The sequence below is a fragment of the Anthonomus grandis genome, chromosome 22 (assembly GCF_022605725.1).
Source record: "Anthonomus grandis grandis chromosome 22, icAntGran1.3, whole genome shotgun sequence".
In the NCBI taxonomy this organism is placed as follows: Eukaryota; Metazoa; Arthropoda; class Insecta; order Coleoptera; family Curculionidae; genus Anthonomus; species Anthonomus grandis.
This window is the reverse complement of record NC_065567.1, coordinates 26807673-26828874: the sequence shown is the minus strand read 5'-3', so window position 1 is coordinate 26828874 and position 21202 is coordinate 26807673. Positions and strand designations below refer to the sequence as shown.

General features: G+C 32.4%; 4 protein-coding genes across 6 annotated transcripts in view; 2 read left to right on the top strand and 2 right to left on the bottom strand.

Annotated features, from left to right (window-relative positions):
- The window catches only part of LOC126749146 (sushi, von Willebrand factor type A, EGF and pentraxin domain-containing protein 1), a 27541-nt gene extending 10482 nt beyond the window's left edge, over positions 1-17059 (bottom strand). Inside the window, exons 1-13 of one of the 3 annotated variants that reach the window (XM_050458816.1) lie at positions 16911-17059; positions 9719-9819; positions 5201-5282; positions 3293-3681; positions 3011-3235; positions 2249-2954; positions 2051-2187; positions 1632-1994; positions 1380-1569; positions 1058-1317; positions 887-999; positions 521-829; positions 34-469 (exon numbers count right to left, since the gene is read on the bottom strand). In XM_050458816.1, the coding sequence (XP_050314773.1) occupies positions 34-469; positions 521-829; positions 887-999; positions 1058-1317; positions 1380-1569; positions 1632-1994; positions 2051-2187; positions 2249-2954; positions 3011-3235; positions 3293-3681; positions 5201-5282; positions 9719-9815 (3307 nt within the window). In that variant the 5' untranslated portion in view covers positions 9816-9819; positions 16911-17059. Of the gene's footprint in view, positions 1-33; positions 470-520; positions 830-886; positions 1000-1057; positions 1318-1379; positions 1570-1631; positions 1995-2050; positions 2188-2248; positions 2955-3010; positions 3236-3292; positions 3682-5200; positions 5283-7678; positions 8069-9718; positions 9820-14663; positions 14812-16910 lie in introns of those variants that run through there. The other 2 variants (XM_050458817.1, XM_050458818.1) reach the window with 2 other exon arrangements.
- Positions 14961-21202, top strand: part of LOC126749149 (rho-related BTB domain-containing protein 2) — an 18277-nt gene continuing 12035 nt past the window's right edge. The window contains exon 1 of the mRNA XM_050458822.1: positions 14961-15175. The gene's annotated coding sequence lies outside the window, so the exon portion shown is untranslated. The remainder of the gene's footprint in view (positions 15176-21202) is intronic.
- LOC126749151 (dynein axonemal light chain 4) lies at positions 17131-19306 on the top strand. The gene is made up of 3 exons (XM_050458824.1): positions 17131-18902; positions 18955-19038; positions 19112-19306. Exons 1-3 carry the CDS (start codon positions 18831-18833, stop codon positions 19271-19273), a joined length of 318 nt encoding a protein of 105 aa, XP_050314781.1. The 5' UTR covers positions 17131-18830; the 3' UTR covers positions 19274-19306.
- The window catches only part of LOC126749150 (ARF GTPase-activating protein Git), a 4946-nt gene continuing 3043 nt past the window's right edge, over positions 19300-21202 (bottom strand). Inside the window, exons 8-13 of the mRNA XM_050458823.1 lie at positions 20982-21164; positions 20808-20917; positions 20481-20753; positions 20269-20421; positions 20024-20215; positions 19300-19967 (exon numbers count right to left, since the gene is read on the bottom strand). Coding sequence (XP_050314780.1) covers positions 19770-19967; positions 20024-20215; positions 20269-20421; positions 20481-20753; positions 20808-20917; positions 20982-21164 — 1109 coding nt within the window. The 3' untranslated portion in view covers positions 19300-19769. The remainder of the gene's footprint in view (positions 19968-20023; positions 20216-20268; positions 20422-20480; positions 20754-20807; positions 20918-20981; positions 21165-21202) is intronic.

The following is a 21202-nucleotide window of genomic DNA, read 5'->3' as shown; positions in this document are numbered from 1 at the left end:
TAACAATTTTAATTACATAAAAAAATTACTTACATTTACATTCAGGTACCGTTCCATTCCATGCCCCGGTAGAAGTACACAAAAGAGAGGCACTTCCACTCATAACGTAACCAAAATCACATTGAAATCTAACAAGATCACCAAAATGATACTTTTCTTTTGTTGATAAAATGAGACCGTTCTCAGGAGAGTTCAATGAAGGGCATAAAACAGGCACGCAAGATTTGTTCACTTGGTATATGTCACCATCCCTTTTGCCATTCTCTGATGATTCAATATAATAAGAAGCAGTTCCATTTTGCTGATATAACTCGTATCCGACGTTACAGGAACAAGAATAGTCTCCAGCGCTGTTAATGCATTTCTGTTGACAACCGCCGTTATCGAGAGCGCATTCATTGATATCTTGACATTCTAATCGAGTGCAACCCATTACTTCGAGTTTTAAACATGGGGCACCAACATAGTCCTAAATTTTTTTTAATCAGAGGCTGTATGTCACATGTTGAAATGGTCTTACCTGAATCTTAAACTTGACATATTGTGCCTCAATAGGTACAGGCAAATTTAATATACTCAATGTTGGTTTCTCTATGGTAAATTCCACTGCCAAGCCATCAGGGTTTCGATAATCTTTGAATACATCCGTCAAATCATCAGTATATTGGATTCTGACTGCAGACGTAAATGCTACATCTCCATTTGGCCTGGTGATGGCCATAGTTCTGAAACCGCGAATAATTGTGGGAGCACGTAAGTCCAACATCACCCAATTAGAACCACCATCAATTGCGTTACCACACCAACCGTCTGAGCTTAGACGTACCATCTAAGAGAGATAATAATTTGAAACGCTGATAGAATTGCTGGTTTTTGGATAGCTTACCGTTTTATCATATCCAGCTTCACTACCTGATACAGTTATGGATTCATCAGGGATGCCACCATTGATTAATCCCAAATCAGCTACTGGTCGGCATTCGTTTGTTGGAGCAAAACCTGTAAGACAGAAAAAATTAAGTTAAACAATCAACAGACCTTCAAAAAAACTTAATACCTTTTTTACACTTGCACTGGAAAGAGCCGGGACTATTTACACATGAAGTGGAGGCAACGTCACATTGGCTACTGATACATTCATTAATATCTTCACACTTGGGAGGGTTGTTAAAGAGCTGGTTTTCTCCACACCTTAGGATACTTTGCCCAATTAATTTGAATCCTTTGAAACATTGCACGCGAGCTTCGTCTTGGAAGTAGTATGTACGAGATGGATCTGTTATAATTCCGTTGGTTATTTCTGGCAGAACGGGACATCTAAAAAAGAATTAATGATTTTTAAATGTATAAGCATTGTTTTAAAAATGTATGTTTCTTACCTAGCTCTAGAACACACAGGCACATCCCCACTCCAAGTTCCATTACTCATACAAAGAATGACTGGGGGTCCAGTACGAATATATCCAGGTTCACATTCATAACGAATAATAGTACCATAAGAACGACCTAAGCCGTTAAGAATAGTCATGTTAGCATGTGGAACTTCTGGAAGAGTTGCACACTGGGATGCTAAATAAAAGTTTATCATTTTAAAACTGAATTCCTTAAAGATCTTTCATGTGAGTTTTTACCTAAACAGTTCGGTTTTTTCTCCCATTTACCATCAGCCAAGCAAGAGATTCTTTCTATGGGTTGCCCAGATGGGAAAGCGAATCCAGCATAACATTGATACATCGCTTGACCTTTATAAGTGACATTAGTCGATCCGATTGAAAATCCGTTATCGATCTGTGGAACCGGACCGCAATACACTTCTTGACATTTGGGTATGTAACTAATGGACCAATTACCACCAGGCAAACATTGGGTGGTTAACCGATTTCTACCAGTTGCAAATTCCTGTCCAGCTGGACAGCTGAATGTGATAATTGTACCAAAAGCTGTGTCTCTGCTTGACGCTAAAGCGCCTGCACCCGGCTGAAGTTGTGGACAGTCTATAAAAAAAGGGTTATGTGATTACAAAAATAAAATGGAAAATTTTAAAAAATACCTGCTGAGAACGTTGCTTGCCATCCTTCCTTGCTATGTAAAGCATCTGTTGTAAACCTGACCAACATTTCTCCACTGGAAGCTGTCAGGGTTATTTTAGGCTTCGATGTTTGGGTGAAGCCATTGCCAGGATGTAATCTGTTGTAAATATTAAATAAAAAATATAGTTTCGGTGTAGTTTTAAAAACACCAAACTCACCTTAAGCCACTAGTAGTAGACCCATCAAACACTTGAACATAATCGCTCTTATCAACGGCAAAGTTATCAAAATTCAAACTTAACGGTCCTCCAATCGGGTTTCTAATCTTATAAAGACATTCCTGGTTGCTAGGGTAGTTTTCTAATCCAAAAGCTGGACTAGTTATTGTACCGTTCCTTGCTACAATAGTAGCTTTACAACCCTGAGTGTATCTTATTCTAAAACCTCGTTTAGAATCTCCCAGGCTGGTCTTAAAATACACGTATAGTTGACTATGGGTGGACATGACAATTTTTTGGTTGTTCTCAGCATTTCCTGTTAGCCTAGCGATCGGTTTGTTTCTAGGTGAGTCACCATCACGAACTAAAATGTAATCTCTGGTTTCGTCTAGATCGAGATCGTCAATTTCTAAAGTGATAATACGTCCATTTTGGGCTTGAATCATGTATAAGCACTCTAAACCACCGGGGTACTGTTCAGGATATCCAGGAGATTTTAAAATTTGACCTTGAGGAGTTGCCCTAAGGGTGCCTCCACACACTTGAGGTTCTGTTTTCCATGAAGCTCTAAACCCTTTCTTTTCAACTGAGGCATCAGTGCTGAATTTCACTATCATAAAATTGCTTGCAGATACAAAAGATCTGTTAGTAAGGTCTTGTTTGCCTGATAATGTAGCCAGATTAACAGAAGTATCTTCAGTCCGACCTGTAAGTACATAATAATTATATCTATGCAAGAAACATTTTTTAGAATCAATTTACCTCCAACTAAAATTTGTACCGTATCAAACGTTTTCTCAGTCTCAAACTCTTGGAACTGCAATAAAATGTTATGGCCCTGGGGTCCCTCGAGGGTCCATTTGCAATTAGTTAAAGGAGCATATTTGTGAGGATAGTAAGGGGACTCCACGACATCACCACTGCTTGCCAAGTAAAAATTGCAATTTTGGGCACAGTCCAACTCATCACTGTTATCACCACAGTCATCTAATTAAAAACCAAATAATCACACCCTACTCATAACCATCTATCTAATCAATTTACCTTGTTTATCACACTTAAATTTTTCATTAATGCAATTTCCATTGGAACAATGGAAGCTTCCACTTGGACATGCTTTAGCCCTACACATGAATGGCAGCAAACTTTCACAAGTAGTCAGTTCCCAAGATTGTGAATCTTCCGTTATTGCCACATCCACGCATTCTCCTAATTGAGGATCCGGTTGCTTCAAGGACCAGAATCCCGAGTATTGAGACACTAAGGTACCAGCAGCTGATTCTAGAGTGTTTGTCCTAAGATCATCGAGGGATGCTAGTCCTAACCAATAATGATCCAACCCTCGTCGATCTACTGATCCGGAAGTATTCGCTATGGTTGCTGTCAAATTGTTTTCTGAGTAGGATTCTACAGCCATAAGATCGCTTCCGTATCTGAAAACGAGCATTAATTATTATATCGATAGAGTTTTACCTAAAGTGTGCATCTATTTGCGACACTCTGCGTGGGGAAAACATTAATAAGTTGCAATGCTCAGTTACAAAATTGGATATTGTTTTTGCATTTGGTGTAGTAAGATGAATGCCATTGTTTGTTTTGTACTTACAATAATTAACTAACTAAGAAGCTTGTGAAAGAATAGCGATTTGATTTTTTAATTTGTAATGAGGAAATCGGAAGTGGTTTTAATGCATTGGCACGCCTACCAAAGAAATCGAATGAGAAGGAGTGAGTTTTTAACATAACGATATGTGCAAAATTTCTCTTGTATGTATAGTATTCCTAGTATTCCTAAAAGTATACTAAATTTTTTATGACCTCAAAATTAACTCAAAAGTAAAATAAGAAATGTAGCATATAAATAATTCTCTTCAGCTGAAGATTTCTAATGCCTAAATAACCAAAGATCATAAAAATTATTTATCTCTCACGTGCGACAAATAGAGAGTAAAATTTCCGGATGCGATCGGTCAATATAAGAAAAGAAATGATGCGTTGTTGTTTAAACGTTATAAAAGTGCGAGGAGTTTTACCACATATAGGATATCATTTTTTTAAAGAAGTAATTTTTTTGATTATTAATGAATTAAATTAACCATTTTATAAAAATAACAGGAATTCAAAGATCTGACTAACTGTACTTATGTTAAGATCACGACAAAAAAGACCTGATAAAAGACCACCAATTACGGTAACAATAAAAAGTGAGAAAACTCTTTAGAAAAGGAACGCGCTTACACCTGTACGACTCGATGAGAAGACCTACTTTTCAATTCGGCTACGTCACTCATTCATCGACGTGTGAATCTTCACCGTGATACGATATTGTCTGCGAAAATATTTGGTCAATTATTACGGTATCTATAGAGTATATCCAATATTTAAAAAAATTGCAATTCATTTGACAGATTTACAGTACTTATATTCCACTATTCGTCACGACTAGCAAACAAAAATGACCCAACTCATTAATTCAGTAATTCATCTATTCGTATAATAATGGAAGAATCCTAAACTCCTTTTAGTTTGATTTTGTTCAAGGCAAAGTATCTCAAGATCTTGAAATATACGAAGGCGCGCCCAGTCTTTGTGTTTGTGTTAAAAATTTATTGTTTCATCATGCGACGAAGTCTTAAGGTTAAAAATTCAATATGCCATTTAATGAAAGGTAGGATAGATAGATAATCGTAATTAAAAAGCTCAAGAAACATTTTCTCAAAAAAAGAGCACAATAATTTCATAAACAAAATCAAAACAAATATTATCGATAAATATCTTAACGCTGTGGCGTAAGTGGCTCGCGGAATTCTTACGACATTTGGGTCATTACTGAACGTAGTTGCTTATTACTGAATTGAAAATTTAATTATGTTTAATGGTAGCATAATTATTTTGCAGGAAATTTTCTGACAATTTGTGATAACTTTTGGTATATAATAATGTGATGCTTACCTCCGACATAACTCTGCAGCTTTTTCCCATGAGTGCCTAATATTAAAGAATTTGTAACAATAAAGTCCTCGCAGCTCCCAACCTGCAATGAAAATTACATTGTTTGTTTATTATTTGAAGCAAACATTTTTATGTTATAAATATTTTTTTAATAATGGAACGGAACAATTACAACGATTTTAAAAAACACTTGCGACCCTCCATTGGTTTCCTAAACTATAAAAACATGCTACAGCGTAATTCATAGCAAAATACCTCCATGCTATTTTGCCTGTCTCATATTAAATTACCACCATACATAAGATTTACTGCAGACATAACAAACGAAAGGTTTATTCCTGTTGCCCTTTAGTATTAGGTTGCATGGTATAGAAATAAATCATAATTTCCCTAAAGTTCTAACGATGAGAATAGCCTAAAATAAATATGTAAGTGGTAACAATACAACGGCCATCCGTATAGATTTCTTTGACCCAAAGAAATACTTTGTATAAAATTATAGTAAACTAAACGAGTGGAGGTACTGGCAAAACAGGTATCAGTCTTGTCAGTCTTCGGTAATTACTTGTGTTCGTTAGTAGAAAGTATTTTAAAAAGAAAACAAGCATGCAGTACATATTTGGCTTATAAGAAAATAGATCTAAGCAATCATTTATGAATCTTTTTATCAGTTTAGTGCCTTTAATTCCATTCCAAGAACTATAATGTATGTTTACATAAATATGTTAAATGCCATAGATTTGCAATTTAAATCATAGGAAGAGTCTATTACTCAACTGAAAAAGAAGTCTTGAAACGACAACTATTTTATATTCCTATGTCCACTTATATGAGCGGCTGGACCTTGACATTTTTCTACATTCCTTTTATATTCTACACCGACGTAAAAATAATTATTACCCGCTTTAATGATCATTCTGAAGAGCTAGAGTTATTCACCTTCCATAAAAAGGGTTCTTCTTTAAGTGCTTTGTATTATAATTGGGAAAAAAACAGTGTTTTTAATAACTAGTGCATATTTTGTTCTTAGCAACTCTGGAACAATATCTTTTGGATTGCCTTGAACAAAATAATGATTTTGTTCCTATAAATGAACCTCATTAATATTATGTACATACACCACAAGCCAAAAATTCATTATTAGTATTCACACCATTAACTCATTTTTACTATGGCCCTACGTGACTTTTATTATAACGGGAAAAATATTATCTAAAATAGGAATGTGCAAATTTATCTCTTATACAGTGAGTCAGTAATAATTCTTTTAAGACACACCTAAAATTCTTTGCGACCTCATTTCAATCTTGATTCACTATAGGAAGTGTTGTCTTTTATTTTGGCTTACCAGACTTCAGTTTAAACTGTACGGTCATAATTTCAATGCCAATTTAAGTTAAGTTTAAGGGTAATTTATGCTTGTAACAATTAAAATGCACTCATTATTCGTGCAAAATGTCCATTAGTTTATCTACTGTCTAATGAATCTTTAATATATGAGAAAGCACTGTTAAACAATAAAAAATTATAATATTTTCTATAGGCATCCCAGTTATTGATTGAACGCTGGCTGAATCTTGTGCAATATTGTCTAAAAACTTTCTCCTTATCAAGTACTGTATAGAATTGGTTATTTGCATTAGGTGTAGTCTGTTAAAGGTCTATAAAAATCAGCATTTTCAATTCATCAGTTTATTTAGTTTATGAATTTAGTACAAGTCTGAATTAATTTTTTTTTGTACCTGCTTAGAGATTCACACATCATTTGACTACCAACTCAAGAGAATTAGATATAATGTGGTTCTTGGAATGGAGCAGTATGATCATAGAAGGAAAATGAATCAATGCAACTAGCTTAGTTAAGTTAAAGGCTTAATTCATGGAATTAATTTTTTATGATTATTTGTTTTTTTTTTCAGACATTACTATGGTTGATTTAGATAAGGATTAATGATCAATTTTTTAAAGGAAAAGTAGCATTTTTTGGTTAATATGTAATATGTCAAAAAAATTCAATTTGTTTTAAAGATGACTATGCCATGAATGATATCTATATTTCATTTCAGAAAAAAACTAAAATGGGTATGCTGTAAGACCTTAAAGGAATATTTTAGTTTCAATAAGATTTTATGTTTCTGTGATTTTGGAGTAATAGTTTCAATACTTTGAGACTAAGGATGGATTATGCTAGGGTTGGAATCTATGTACACTTTTTCAGAATATAAGCCAAAAGGTCATTATAAGGCCTAAAATAATTAATTTTTAATCAAAAAAGGTTTCTTCAGATGTATTATTGCTAATTAGTTTTTTCCATGGTTTTAATCTTATATGGAATAACTGCAGGATCATCTTACATGCAAAATCTATTATTATACCAAGAGATATTTAATGATTCTTTTTTTTTTACAGAAATCATTTGCCATGTTTGCACAATTAAGCATTTAGTTTTATTATAGTTATTTACTTCTTCAGACGTACCTGAGCCAACCTCAGTATCAATGCATTTTTAATCTGTATTTTCTGAGAGGTATAATTCCATTCTAAACTTCCAATTGTGGTAATTACCTCCATTCAATGGTTGTGTACAATGCTATTTTGCCCTTATTATACTTTTCACTTTATCACCAGAACAAATTATCTTTTTCTCTCCAAATTAGTAGAATTGTGATCTGATTGATATATGTTTTTTGCAGTTGATAAAATCACTAATCAGTTAAAAATTCTTCTTCTTTTTCTTATCTTGATGCTTCCATAGAAGGCATATCTCCAATGTGTATGGATCTCTCCATGCCTTCCAGTGAACATTTTAGTTATCAGTAGCAGGTTAGAATAGCATTAAGCATTGCTTGAATTTTGAATATAATAAGCAATATATGCCAATTCTACTAAGCATAGGCAATCATGATGTGCTAGAATATTATAAATGGGTTATGCATGTCAATGAATTTATGAGAAAGGTCTACATTTTAATGTTCCATGTTATCAGGAATTCCACAATTTGGCTCATTGGAGGATTTCGAATATGGCTTGAATGTTTACTGGTCCTGAGAATTTGCTGTTGGCTTTAATGTAGTTCTGCTTACACTGTTTTGCTCTAAAACAACAGTTGAATAATATAATGATCCTTCTTGTCTGCAAATGCAGTTGAGGTCTTCTTTAATATGGATTTTTTTGTTCATGTATAGTGTAGTGCAGCACTACCCTGTTCTCATCCTTCTGATCCTGGTGATTTGACCCAGCTATTGTATTTTATGTTATTATGCCATGGCATTCTTTGGGGCTTTGGTTGTATTAATAAATATGCATATCCTTTTCCTATAGGCCAATTTAAATAAAGATCTCCCAATTATCTCATTTTTTTTTAACTATTCCTAAAAATTGTCTATATTTTATGATGTTTGGTTGAGTTATTTAGTTTTACCTGATATATCTGTATAACTCGTTATCCATTAGTTTTGTATTGCACTGTTGTTTTCCTAGAAGAATTTCTTACTTTGTGCTGAGCTTGATGTAATTGTGATACATATTAAAAATTAAATACAAACACAAAATAAAAATAGACAAGAAGTTGGGTTATATTAACAGCTACGTGATTATTTATATCGGTTATGCCTAATGTTCAACTAGAGTGAATAAGTAAACTAACGCGAATTTATGATGGTCAATGTTACACATTTTTCATTTATATTTTATTACTAATTATATTTTAGGTAAAAACGAATAAATCACGGCAAAATTAAAAGTGTACTAGTGAAGAACAACATTCCTGCAATATCTTAAGTGTTACGCAAAACAACTGTTGTGGCATGTAATGTTCACATTGAAAAAATATTACTTACTTAGGTACTTAAATGCTAATAATCTTATAGCACGTTAAACTGCATGGTTGTGTAACTTGCTGATCAGATGAGGTATGACATATTAATATTTATTATTATTTATATACACTAATAAGTAATAACCACTTTTTTAATAATATTACTACAATATTCATTATTATCGAGTTAACAGCAATCGCGAGACTAAACTCGTCAAATTCCTAAATAACTCCCTAATGTCGTCATTTTCCTCGACTCTTACATTCTTCCTGATAAGTGGCGAGTATTTTCTACACATAGTTTAAATAATGTGGGTATAAAGGAGAGAACTTTCTAACTGCATAGATTTAATTATATAATATTAAAAAATATACAGGGAGTTGATTATAAATGTTTTCAGATTTTATCCATTTTCCAAATAAACCATAAATTAAATAACTTATACCTAATGTTAAATTTACATGTAATTAATGTAAGAATTCCATTTTATGGAGTATTGATGGCTTAGAGAAAGTACAAATAGAAAAAAAATCTTTACATAACCTAATGTATAAAATATAATAACAACAGAATGCCCAACCTATAAGGTAATAATTAGCCATTTTAGATCTTTCGTAACCAACGATCAATGTTATGAGCAATACATCAATCATATAGATATAGCATTAGTTTTGAATAGATCTACTCAATAAGTACTTACCGTTTGGACATATAAATAAATTATTACTAGTGGCTAAATCAATCCTAATTGTGACCAGTATAGCGGCCAATATGGCCGCTTGTATCCTAATCAGCATCAGCCTGAAATCACAAATAAAAAAACCGTTAGTTGTACACACTTCAACTTAAAAACAAAAATTATTCAAATTAATTAATAATTAGTTTTACATCCCATGACCTTGATTAAAAAAACCCACATGGCGGGTTCTAAGGTAGTAAAGAGCGAACAAGTCGCTTTAGTTTGCAGCTAGTTAAAATTGTGTAAAAAGTACAAAATACGAGCGCGTAACGTCTCCAAAACATTATCGGTCGATATCTTGAGAATTAACAGTTAAGTAACTAAAATTAAGTAAAATCTCACACAGTAACCTCGATTGGGACTGGTCCATAAAGGAACGGGTTCTTATTTTGACTCGCATACCTGCATAAATATTTTTAGCGCTGAATTTCTGGGTATTTTCGTGGGTACCGATTAATTATTAACTGTTGCCGAAACATCCGTAACACAATCACTTTGGTTTCATTTTAATTTATAATATTTATGAACAAGACATTCGCATAGAGAATGAAAAATCATTTTAGGATATAAGGGACATCCATCTCAAAGGATAGGGTAGTAACATAATTAATAACTTAAGTCCTTGAAGTTGCTTTTAAGGATGAAAAAGTGGGAGGCATTTTAACACGTAATTTTTTTTCTCAAATTCTTGTACGAATTTGAAAAAACGCTTAAATAGGTGTCCAACCAAATTGTCCAGAGAATATGTGTACGAATTTTCATAACTGTATCTGTTTAATTCTTTGAGTTATGGACATTGTGTCAAATATTTATAAAAAAAAATGTATATTTTCAAAAAAAAATTTTTTTTTTCAAAATCTTGTACGAATTTGGAAAAACGCTGAAATAGGTGTCCAACCAAATTGTCCAGAGAATATGTGTACGAATTTTCATAACTCTATCTGTTCAATTCTTTGAATTATGGACATTGCGTCAAATATTTATAAAAAAAAAATTTATATTTTCAAAAAAAAATTTTTTTTTCAAAATCTTGTAGGAATTTGGAAAAACGCTGAAATAGGTGTCCAACCAAATTGTCCAGAGAATATGTGTACGAATTTTCATAACTCTATCTGTTCAATTCTTTAAGTTATGGACATTGCGTCAAATATTTATAAAAAAAAAATTTATATTTTCAAAAAAAAAATTTTTTTTTTAAATCTTGTAGGAATTTGGAAAAACGCTGAAATAGGTGTCCAACCAAATTGTCCAGAGAATATGTGTACGAATTTTCATAACTCTATCTGTTCAATTCTTTGAGTTATGGACATTGCGTCAAATATTTATAAAAAAAAAAATTATATTTTCAAAAAAAAATTTTTTTTTCAAAATCTTGTAGGAATTTGGAAAAACGCTGAAATAGGTGTCCAACCAAATTGTCCAGAGAATATGTGTACGAATTTTCATAACTCTATCTGTTCAATTCTTTGAGTTATGGACATTGCGTCAAATATTTATAAAAAAAAAAATTATATTTTCAAAAAAAAATTTTTTTTTCAAAATCTTGTAGGAATTTGGAAAAACGCTGAAATAGGTGTCCAACCAAATTGTCCAGAGAATATGTGTACGAATTTTCATAACTCTATCTGTTCAATTCTTTGAGTTATGGACATTGCGTCAAATATTTATAAAAAAAAAATTTATATTTTCAAAAAAAATTTTTTTTTTCAAAATCTTGTAGGAATTTGGAAAAACGCTGAAATAGGTGCCCAACCAAATTGTCCAGAGAATATGTGTACGAATTTTCATAACTCTATCTGTTCAATTCTTTGAGTTATGGACATTGTGTCGAATATTTATAAAAAAAAATGTATATTTTCAAAAAAAAAATTCTTTCTTAAAATCATATACAAATTTGGAAAAACGCTGAAAAAGGTGTCCAACCAAATTGTCCAGAGAATATGTGTACGAATTTTCATAACTCTATCTGTTCAATTCTTTGAGTTATGGACATTGTGTCAAATATTTATAAAAAAAAAATGTATATTTTCAAAAAAAAAAAATTTTCTTAAAATCATATACAAATTTGGAAAAACGCTGAAATATGTGTTCAACCAAATTATCCAGAGAATATGTGTACAAATTTTCATAACTGTATCTAATATAAAAACACAATTTTCCAATATCAAAAACAATTTTTATACCTTAAGTCCATATCGTGCCAACTAGTGCAAGATGGTAGTTAAATCTGAAATCAGAAATAATTGGGAAAAGAACTTATTAATTAACGATTTTACAGTTATGTGGTGTATTTAATAACCATTAGACTCAAACGGCACAGAAGGATGCGATGCAAATAGAGCAAAAAACGAGTAAAGATAATGAGCTAATCGCCGCAGATTATGCCAATAGTTTATAACGATTAATTAATTAAGAATTACAGTTTTTAAAGGAATCACTTTCGAAACGGGCACAACGTTCATTAAAAAGTTCTAATTACTTTAAAGGTTTTAAAAGTGACAAATCTTGTTGAGTATATTAATCACATGGATTTCTGGGGCATAGTACAGTTAACGTGTGCTACGAACATATCAAAGACACTTTTTTACTTTTGTTTGTGATTTAATTGAACAAATCTGTGCGTGATAGTTGCACTTAAAAAAATTGTTTTTTTTTATCCACTTTGAATAAGTCTCGTTACGAGTTCAGTTAATTAGAACTGAGGAAGTGTAATTAAGTATATTTTGTTCATGCAAAAAATTGATTCATAGTAAGATAAGTATTGGGGTCTTATAGGTCTTTCGTTCTACAGTTGGGTCACCAGTTAACTTTCCCAAAAATTCTTATTTTCCTCTTTCGACATTTATGGAGATTCAAAATCGTATTGTTTAGTTTTGCCATGTAAGAATTGCACAATTTATGTAAGTGATGATATAATCCACGAATAAAAGCTTGAGAATATAATTTCTTTACTTAAGATGAACCAATTTCAAGAAGTGACTTAATCAATTGTTTGTTTTTACTAGACCTTGATATTTTCAAACTTTTAATAACAACCTTAATTATTAAAATAAAGGTTGAGCTTGTATAAATGATTAATTTGTTACTTTAAATTTGTCTAATTTGTTAGGAAAGAAATTTGCATACATGATCAGTAGGTGGTAAAACAATATTCAGAATAGTGGTTGAAGGTAATGACTAATGTACGGTTTGTATAAAGGCTTTATAACTTACAGGGTGTCAAAACCGCCTGAAAGTCAATTTCTTGAGTTTCTACCGCTTTTCAAATACGATTCTTAATTTTGAGATGCATAGTTTCACTAGAAATGTCAACAGAATAAGATCACCACCATAATTACACTATGAATGCAAATAAAATAAAAAAAATTGCGATACTTTAGCTAGCCTCAGTTCACCTCCTTTTGCATTCTCGATCCGGTACATTATGTTCACGCGTCACTAACTTCCGTGTTCTACTTTGCTTAACTTTAACTATACGGGATAACACGAAAAAGTAAAAGAAGTTTCGTCTATTAGGTCCCTAGGAGTCTTATATTTCAAACGTTAATTTCAAAATGCCAATTTTCATTAAATTTAAATAATTCGGCCATGGCTCCAATAAGCAATTGGTTAAGTCAATAGTGTCAACACTTACTTAATGCCACCTTTAATATCCTATTTCCGACAGATTTGTGCAATATTTAGATTGTTTAAGACTGCAATGAAATAAGAATGCACGTTAATCGATATACTAGTATGTTTTGAAGTAAAAATTTTTAGCGGAAATAAAATGATATCCTGTTGATACGCAAAGAATATAAAAGTGGTTTAAAACAATACTATTTAAAATGCAACAGGTATGTTGGTGTTCCGGTCTGAAAATACCCCTTAATAGGATAAGCTGCCAAAAAAGGTTTATATTTATTTATTCATATTGCATAAATATAAATATAACTAGGATGGGCAAAGTTAACCGTATATACTATACAACAGTTATTTTGGTCGATTATGGTATGGCACTGAATCACCTTCAATAATTTATTCGATAGGTTCGTCTGCTTTTTTGCTATTGGTATTTTACAAATTGCAATACCCAAGCCAAAAAAGAATAAATAACTATACTTTCTTTGTAACCTTTAAATTACAATAAAATGTATAAATCATTCATACTTACGTAAAATTAACCTTGAAAAATTGTCGTATTTATATGCATTTATTATAGGGTATAACAAAAATATATTAGTTGAAATATATGCATTTTAGATAAATAAATTATTTCCCCCATTGGCATTGAATTACGTGATTCGAAATTAAAATGGATTGTAAAGTAAATTGTTTCATACTGGTTATGGTCAATTTAGAAAAAAAAACATTTAATTGCATATCAAAACTGGAACATAAAACGTTGTCTCTTATCAGTATTATTGAAATTAGAAATTTGCTTAACCGTTTAATACCCACTGTTGAGCTTCTTCTGCAACCATAATATGACTCAGCGGACTTCATTATTACATTCCTCAAGACACTGATGAAGGTCGTCATCTTTATTTTCGACAACAGGATTTTCAACAAATTCATAAGTGAGAAGATATCAACAGTCCATTAAGTAAATAACGCGCGTATATAAGCTGGAATACAACTTTTAACTTTTAACATTTAATGATGGAAAACAGGTGTCAGAAACTTTTGACGTGTGTCCGATTCTTAATTTTAGCTGTTCTAATATGTTAATGCGCAGGTCTCATAGTGCGTTAAAATGGAAAAAAATCATTAATTTTAGTAGAGTGAAATATACTTTACCCCATATAAAGGAAAATAGAAAAATGAATAAAAAAATAATTCAACATCTCAAACAGATCATAGAAATCGTATAGTGAGAGACATATGATTTTTTATTTAATAACAATACCTTTTATGTAAAACTTACCCATTTGTGGCTTAACATAATTATTTGCTTCAATGGCTTTGACATTTCTTGCTTTTTACTACTAATTAACCTTTTATTAACAATATTTCTTTGTTGACATAAAAATTGTTTATAACCTGACACATATCAAAAACTGCACGCTTGTTAATAATCACCGAACTGTTTAAAAACCAATTAATAGCAGTGACTTTCTATTCGATATGTGTTTTAAATTCTTCCGTCAAAAGTATTCGCACTAAACATTCTTCTTTCCGATACTGAATTGCGTTTTAATAATAAATGTTATTGCATTCCATTGGTTTGGGGCTATGTTAAATTCTTATATTATTAAGTATTATTACTCGGTGCATATTAAGCGTTTGAAAAACGTAAACGTATTTTATTCTTAAATTTTCAATAGTGCTCGGATTTTGGACAGTTTTATCTAATCAAATCGCTGCTTCCGGAGGGTGACTTTACAGATTTAAGCAATATTGAGAAAATAGGTTTCAACTGGATAATGGACACAGAAGGTAAGACGATTCATCTATATATATGCCAGAAATGAAAATTTTATTTTATCCTACTCTTTACTGTGTTTCCTTTACATTAAAACACCCTGTATTTAAATTAATGCCGTCTTATTATAAGCTATAACGAGAAAGTAATGCAGCTGATATAAGTATAAGGTGTGGTAATAAAAATATAAAGTGAAACAAAAGTACGCATGTAGGACTCAAGACAAGAAATAAGTGCATTTGTTATGCTGTAAATTACACAAGGTTGTCCGGTCGATATTATTTTATACTTGAAAAGAATGTGGCTTTGTGGTTCCTATAGTTGAATTGAAATTAATGTATTCGTAACGTAGGATCGTTTCAGCGTTTTCTTGTATTTTAAATACACTTTAAAGGACATTTTTTAGGTAGGAAGTGAATTAACATTAGAACCAATTATGACGAAACAATTAATTTTCCAACCCATATTCTTAGTACAAAAATGCGATATTGCCCATTTGATATTCAAGACCTGGTGGCCAAACGGTACTCTCGCTCGCCTTATAACTTGGCCTAACTGTATCCGCGCGTTTTCGCTTTTATGTGACCTGAGTATTATTTAAACAAATTAGTTACACGCTCAAATGGGCACATTTTTACATTAGATAAGGAACTATTTTTCGCGTCCTTCTAAACTTTACCTATACTCAAACACAACCTATAATATTACTAAGAGGATATAAAATGCTTTGGATTTTTAACTAGGCTAACTAAGGCTCCAGTAAAATAATTAAAATCTATCATAATGGTTGGATTCTCTTAATAAATGATTTTCCACTTAAAAGTTTGCCATTAAGATTTTCAATATAATAATATCTAAAATCATAGATTTGTATCTCACAGATCACAAAAATACCGGGTTTGTTGGAATATGAGTAGGCCTTTCAACTGGCTCTTTTTGGCTTCATCAAAAAATTTTCAGTATCTCAGGACTTATAACTTACTTTTTGGTTGATCTAATTGAATTTAGAATACCAAAAATATAGATAAATCGTGTAAGTTTCTAAAGATTAAAGCTGTTTTTTTCCAGCAATCGTCTTCAGCATTTTTCAAATATCAATGTTTCACGATTCGTTTTTTAAATGAGGCCAAATCTAGATCATAAAAATACTGATTATGATGAAATTTGGTAAAAACAGTACCAGTTAGAAATTTCCAGTGACCCCAAGAGTTTTATTTCAGCTAATATTCCAAGCAATTTTCCAGTGTCACTCAAAATTACGTCGAATTTTGTGCATGGCTCCACACTACCTAACTCATTAAATCTTTGACCTAAAAATCTGTTTCATGTGAACAACCGTTCTCATCTTATAAGATGTGATAAATATTGAATTTTCAAAAAAAAGTGTACAAGAGGTGCAACCCAAGTTGTATGTTCAAGAAAAGTGCGTATGTACAAAACACAAGAAAACTTTATTAACAATGTTATAGTTCTATTGAAAGGTATTTTTTAGTTCCAACATTGAAACTCTAGAGGACCCATTATATCAATTTCTCTCTTAAGAGTCTTAATAACACTCAAAATAAAACAATTTAATTAAAAAGTCTGTTTAAGCCTTTATGGTATGTGGCGCACCCCAATTTCTAAGAGCAACACGAAAATCACTTCTTCAGTCATCTTCTTGACGGTTACCTAACCTATACCAGTATCTGGGTCCCCTCTTACTCGACGACGGCACCTTAATCTTCGCTTAATCAATAAAAAACTTACCTATTTTTTTATAATACTAAACCCACAAGTAAACCACCATCAAACAACACACATAAAACAATTTGAATGTTCAAAATAAGTTGTTCCAGTTAAAACCAGCACTTGTTAACGGTAAACAGTGCCACGAAAATTGCTTGGTACCGCAACAGTACCTCGGCGATCGAACGACTGAAAGAAGAAGGAATTCTTAGTTTTACTCGCGGTGCATACAACAGTGAACAGGTAGCTTAGTGGGAGAAAGGTAACTTGATGGCTTATAGAAACGCGCCTTATTCTTGCTTTGGCTTATATGATACCGGGTGGGAAAAAATATTGTTTTTTAGACTAGATAACACCTCATCTCAAATATAATTATGCATTAAAGACTTACTATAGACCTACATAGGTTTACTGGATATTTCTTTAGCAGAGAAATTATTTTTTTAATCAAACCCATGCTTTGATCGGATCTGGGTAGTAGTAAGTTTCGACTTTGGCTATTTTTGGACCCTAATTAAGCTCAAAATCTAGACAAAGATCCATAGATTCGCCCGAATATGCAGAACCATTAAAATCTAAAAACCATTATAAGGGTAATTTCTGTAACATCCAAGGCATGTCTTTATATGTTATTAGGATGGTTCTGTCTACATAAAATAGCCTCCCTATCATTATTTGTGTCCTACAGGTACACAAAACATGTGCCTTAAGAAGCATCCGATGGGTGTCTTGGCCCTTTTATCTCCAACCTGACATGTAAAATGTCAGGTATAAAACCTGATTCTAATTTATGACGGAACAGAAACGATTATAAGGGATTTTTTCTATTGTTAGTCATTCGTTGATAAAACTTGGTAGCCGGCTATAAATTTCATATAAGAATGCACTTCTTCACATTCTCCCATTATCAGGATACAACCGTAGAAGTCTACTGATCTATTATATTTTTTAATGAAACAAACGGTTCATAAAAGTTTAACTAATAAGCGCTATCGAAGAATAAAAAAATGTTATTACAAATAACAGTTTTTAATAATCTTCTTTAGGCCATTTCAAATGAAACAGGTTATTCATCGCAATTAAACCTGAAATCAATTAGATCATTGAATAACTAGTTGTTCCCGTTTATACCAAAGATAACCCCAAATAACTTTTTTGATTTTTGTTCATTTAGACTAAAAAAAAAAATTTCCGTGCTATATGATACAATAAACAGTACCGCATCGCAATTAGAATTCAAAGAGCGCGTCTGCTTAGACCATAAGAAGAAGAAGAGGTCGGTCTACAATCGGTTACTGAACTTTGTTATTAATATCTAATATTCGCGTTGTAACTAGAGGAAATGGATAATAAGTAGTGCGTACGCGTAGGCAATTTACCCTCTGTTATGGACACTGGTCTGTTATTATGAACCAGATTCGAATCTTTATGGATTTTATGTTTTTAGGCCGGTCAACTGGTACGTTGTCCCTGTTAAATATATATTTTAATAAACCTGTCCAAATATTGCTTTTTAAATTTATTATTCGTCAATAAAAGTGTTTATGGCCCTAAAATAATCCTGAGGCTTTATGCAAAATCACGACTCGCCCACCTGTTTAACCTTAAGGTACCCTAAGTCTAATAGAAAATAAATTATGGTGTCAAAAATGTAATTCTTAATGGCCGTCATTACTTTGTCTACCTGCTTTAAGCCTTTTTGGTGTTAAAAGCCAAATTATAGAAAAAGACTAAAATCTGAAACTATAAATGTTTATCAGCATGATGTCATACAAGTCAAGATAACAAAATCTAGGGAATTTCCCCCTTCTGATTTTGTTGGCAGCACTTTGTTTGACAGCGGTAACAAACCTTCGGGAACATTTAAACGCCGCGAAAAGTGACGAAGTCAAAAGCGCTAAAATCGAATTGAAAATTTGTGGTTATTAAGAAATTTGAAAAATGGCGGAAATGGAGGCAAAAGAGCAAAAAGAAGAACCAAAGAAAATAATACATACTTATCCACTTATAAGGGTGAGTCATAGCAGTGCATATAAATATCGATTTTCCTTGCCGCCCCTTTTAGCACTCCGATATGTCGGAGGAAATGAAAACTGAGACGATGGAACTGGTTGTTACCGCTTGTGAGAAATTTTCAGCAAGTAATGAGGTAATTGATTAAAACTAATAATATTATTATAACATTATAATGCCAAAGAATATCATAAAACTCATATTTTTAGGCTGCCGCTAAAATGATAAAAGAAGAAATGGATAAAAAACTAGGCCCCTCATTCCACGTGGTTGTAGGTGAAGATTTCGGTTTTGAAATTGCTTATGAATGTGCTAATTTATTATATATGTTTTTCGGCGGCAATTTGGCCATAGTTATCTGGAAGTGTTAATATAGGCATCTACAAAGACACATGAATGTTTTTAACAATTAATTTTATTAGCATATAAAACATTGCTTATACAATTAAGTCAGTCAATAACGTTGTAATATAGTATATAATGATTAGTATATACTATGTGGAGTGCATGAATACTATATGCAAATGGTCCCCTTTTTTTGTATTCAATATACTATTTTATTAACTGTTGTTTTATTCGGAAATTAGGAAACGGGGTAAATGGCTTCTGAAATTTTGTCTTTTAAAGACTGCAACATTATAAAAATATATAAAATATTTTAATTAGTAAGTTATAGTATTCATACATAAAATTTTCAACAATTTTCTAACAAACTAAACCTAAAAAAAAAACATAAAACTAATATGTTATTTATAAAAAAAATTATCATAAAACGAATACTGAAATTTAAACATTTCAAACACAACAAGAATTTTAAAATGTCAGTCAGTGTTGAAATAGTTGAACAAATGAGCAACAATCAAACTATTACGGACTTGCCGAATATTTAGTGACAATCTCTTTTGTAAATTTGGCAAGATTAAATGCAATGTCGCGAATGTTGCTGAAATGCGCGTCGACGGATTTGGTTTCGCCTTTAAGGCGCGATATTTGAAGACCCATACATTCCGGTTGTAGCCGATTCGCCACTTCGAGCATCTGCTTTACTTTTTCACCTTCACATTCCTGGAAGAATATTATTTAAATATTGACTAAAAACATATAAAGTGTGTAAATCTAACCTGAGTCACTTTGGGTAGAGTACTAGCGAGTACGGCAATAGCAAGTTTAACTTTTTCACCACTAGACACGCATTCCCCCTTCTCGGGCTCCTGGATAGCTTTGCAAAGACGCTGGATCGTGCGTGTTATTTGTTCGGTACATTGAAGAACTGTCTCTCGATCACGTGCAGACGAGCTTTCATTCTGCTTCAACTACAAAATATTGCGTAAATAATATAACCTAGGTCAGTTTATTTTCCAATTACCTGTGCTTTCAGGGCTTGCCAATTGGCCAACTTATTAATCCCTTCTCGTGGCTCGTACATGCTCGTTGGTCTGAGTTGAGCCTTTTTTTGTCGCAAATCCACCTCGTCTACTGCTTTAGAACCATTCGGTAGTTCTTGCGATAATTCCGTGTGCTTATGTAAAGCAAAAATATATTGCAAGTTAAGCAAGTTTTATCGTATCAAAATCTTACCTCATTAATGAATTCTAAAGAATCAAAACCATTGTCGCCATTAACAAACCCTGTTCCTTTGTGCGACGACGCCAAACGCCTGCGTAGTTCGAAGTTTTCCCCTTGTAATGTTTTTACACTCTGTCGCAGCTTCGCTACCTCCGCACGTAATTCGGTGATAGTGCCATCTGAATGTTTTAACTGTTTTGTTAACTGCTCCAACACTTGATTGGTCTTATTAATGCTGTCGATCGAGATAATGCTATCCTTGTTTGATGAGGTGGTAGGAGCAGCCTACAATGAAACAATCAAAATTATTCTTTGCATGTAATAAAAAATATATCTAACCTCTTCATCTTTTTCGATTGGAACGGCGTAATCCTCGTCTTCAGCAACCGAATCGTATAACGGATCGTCATCATCAATTTCAGAAGTTTCACGAAGCTGAGTTGAGCCGCCTAGTCATTAAAAACGAAAAAAGTTCTAAAAGTAAACACCTTTAAATAATATTTGAGTATTTACTTTTATGGGGGTTTTGTCTGCGTTGTGTGTCGACCAAAATATCATAAACAAGGCTTTTCAATTCGGGAGTGGTAAAACGGGCCAACTTTTGCCTTCCCTGGTTTCGAGTGGTGGTCAGTGTGTTGTCCACAGGTAAAAACGGCACGTCATTTAAGTCAGTGGTATCTGCACAACTTAGCCAGACTAAAAATCATATTTTTTAAAATGATTAACTAGCAGTA

Coding starts and splice junctions, on each gene's coding strand:
- LOC126749151 (XM_050458824.1), top strand. CDS start 18,831: ATGGCGGAAATGGAGGCAAAAGAGCAAAAAGAAGAACCAAAGAAAATA. Junction 18,903..18,954: donor ATACTTATCCACTTATAAGG/GTGAGTCATAGC, acceptor CGCCCCTTTTAG/CACTCCGATATGTCGGAGGA. Junction 19,039..19,111: donor AATTTTCAGCAAGTAATGAG/GTAATTGATTAA, acceptor TCATATTTTTAG/GCTGCCGCTAAAATGATAAA.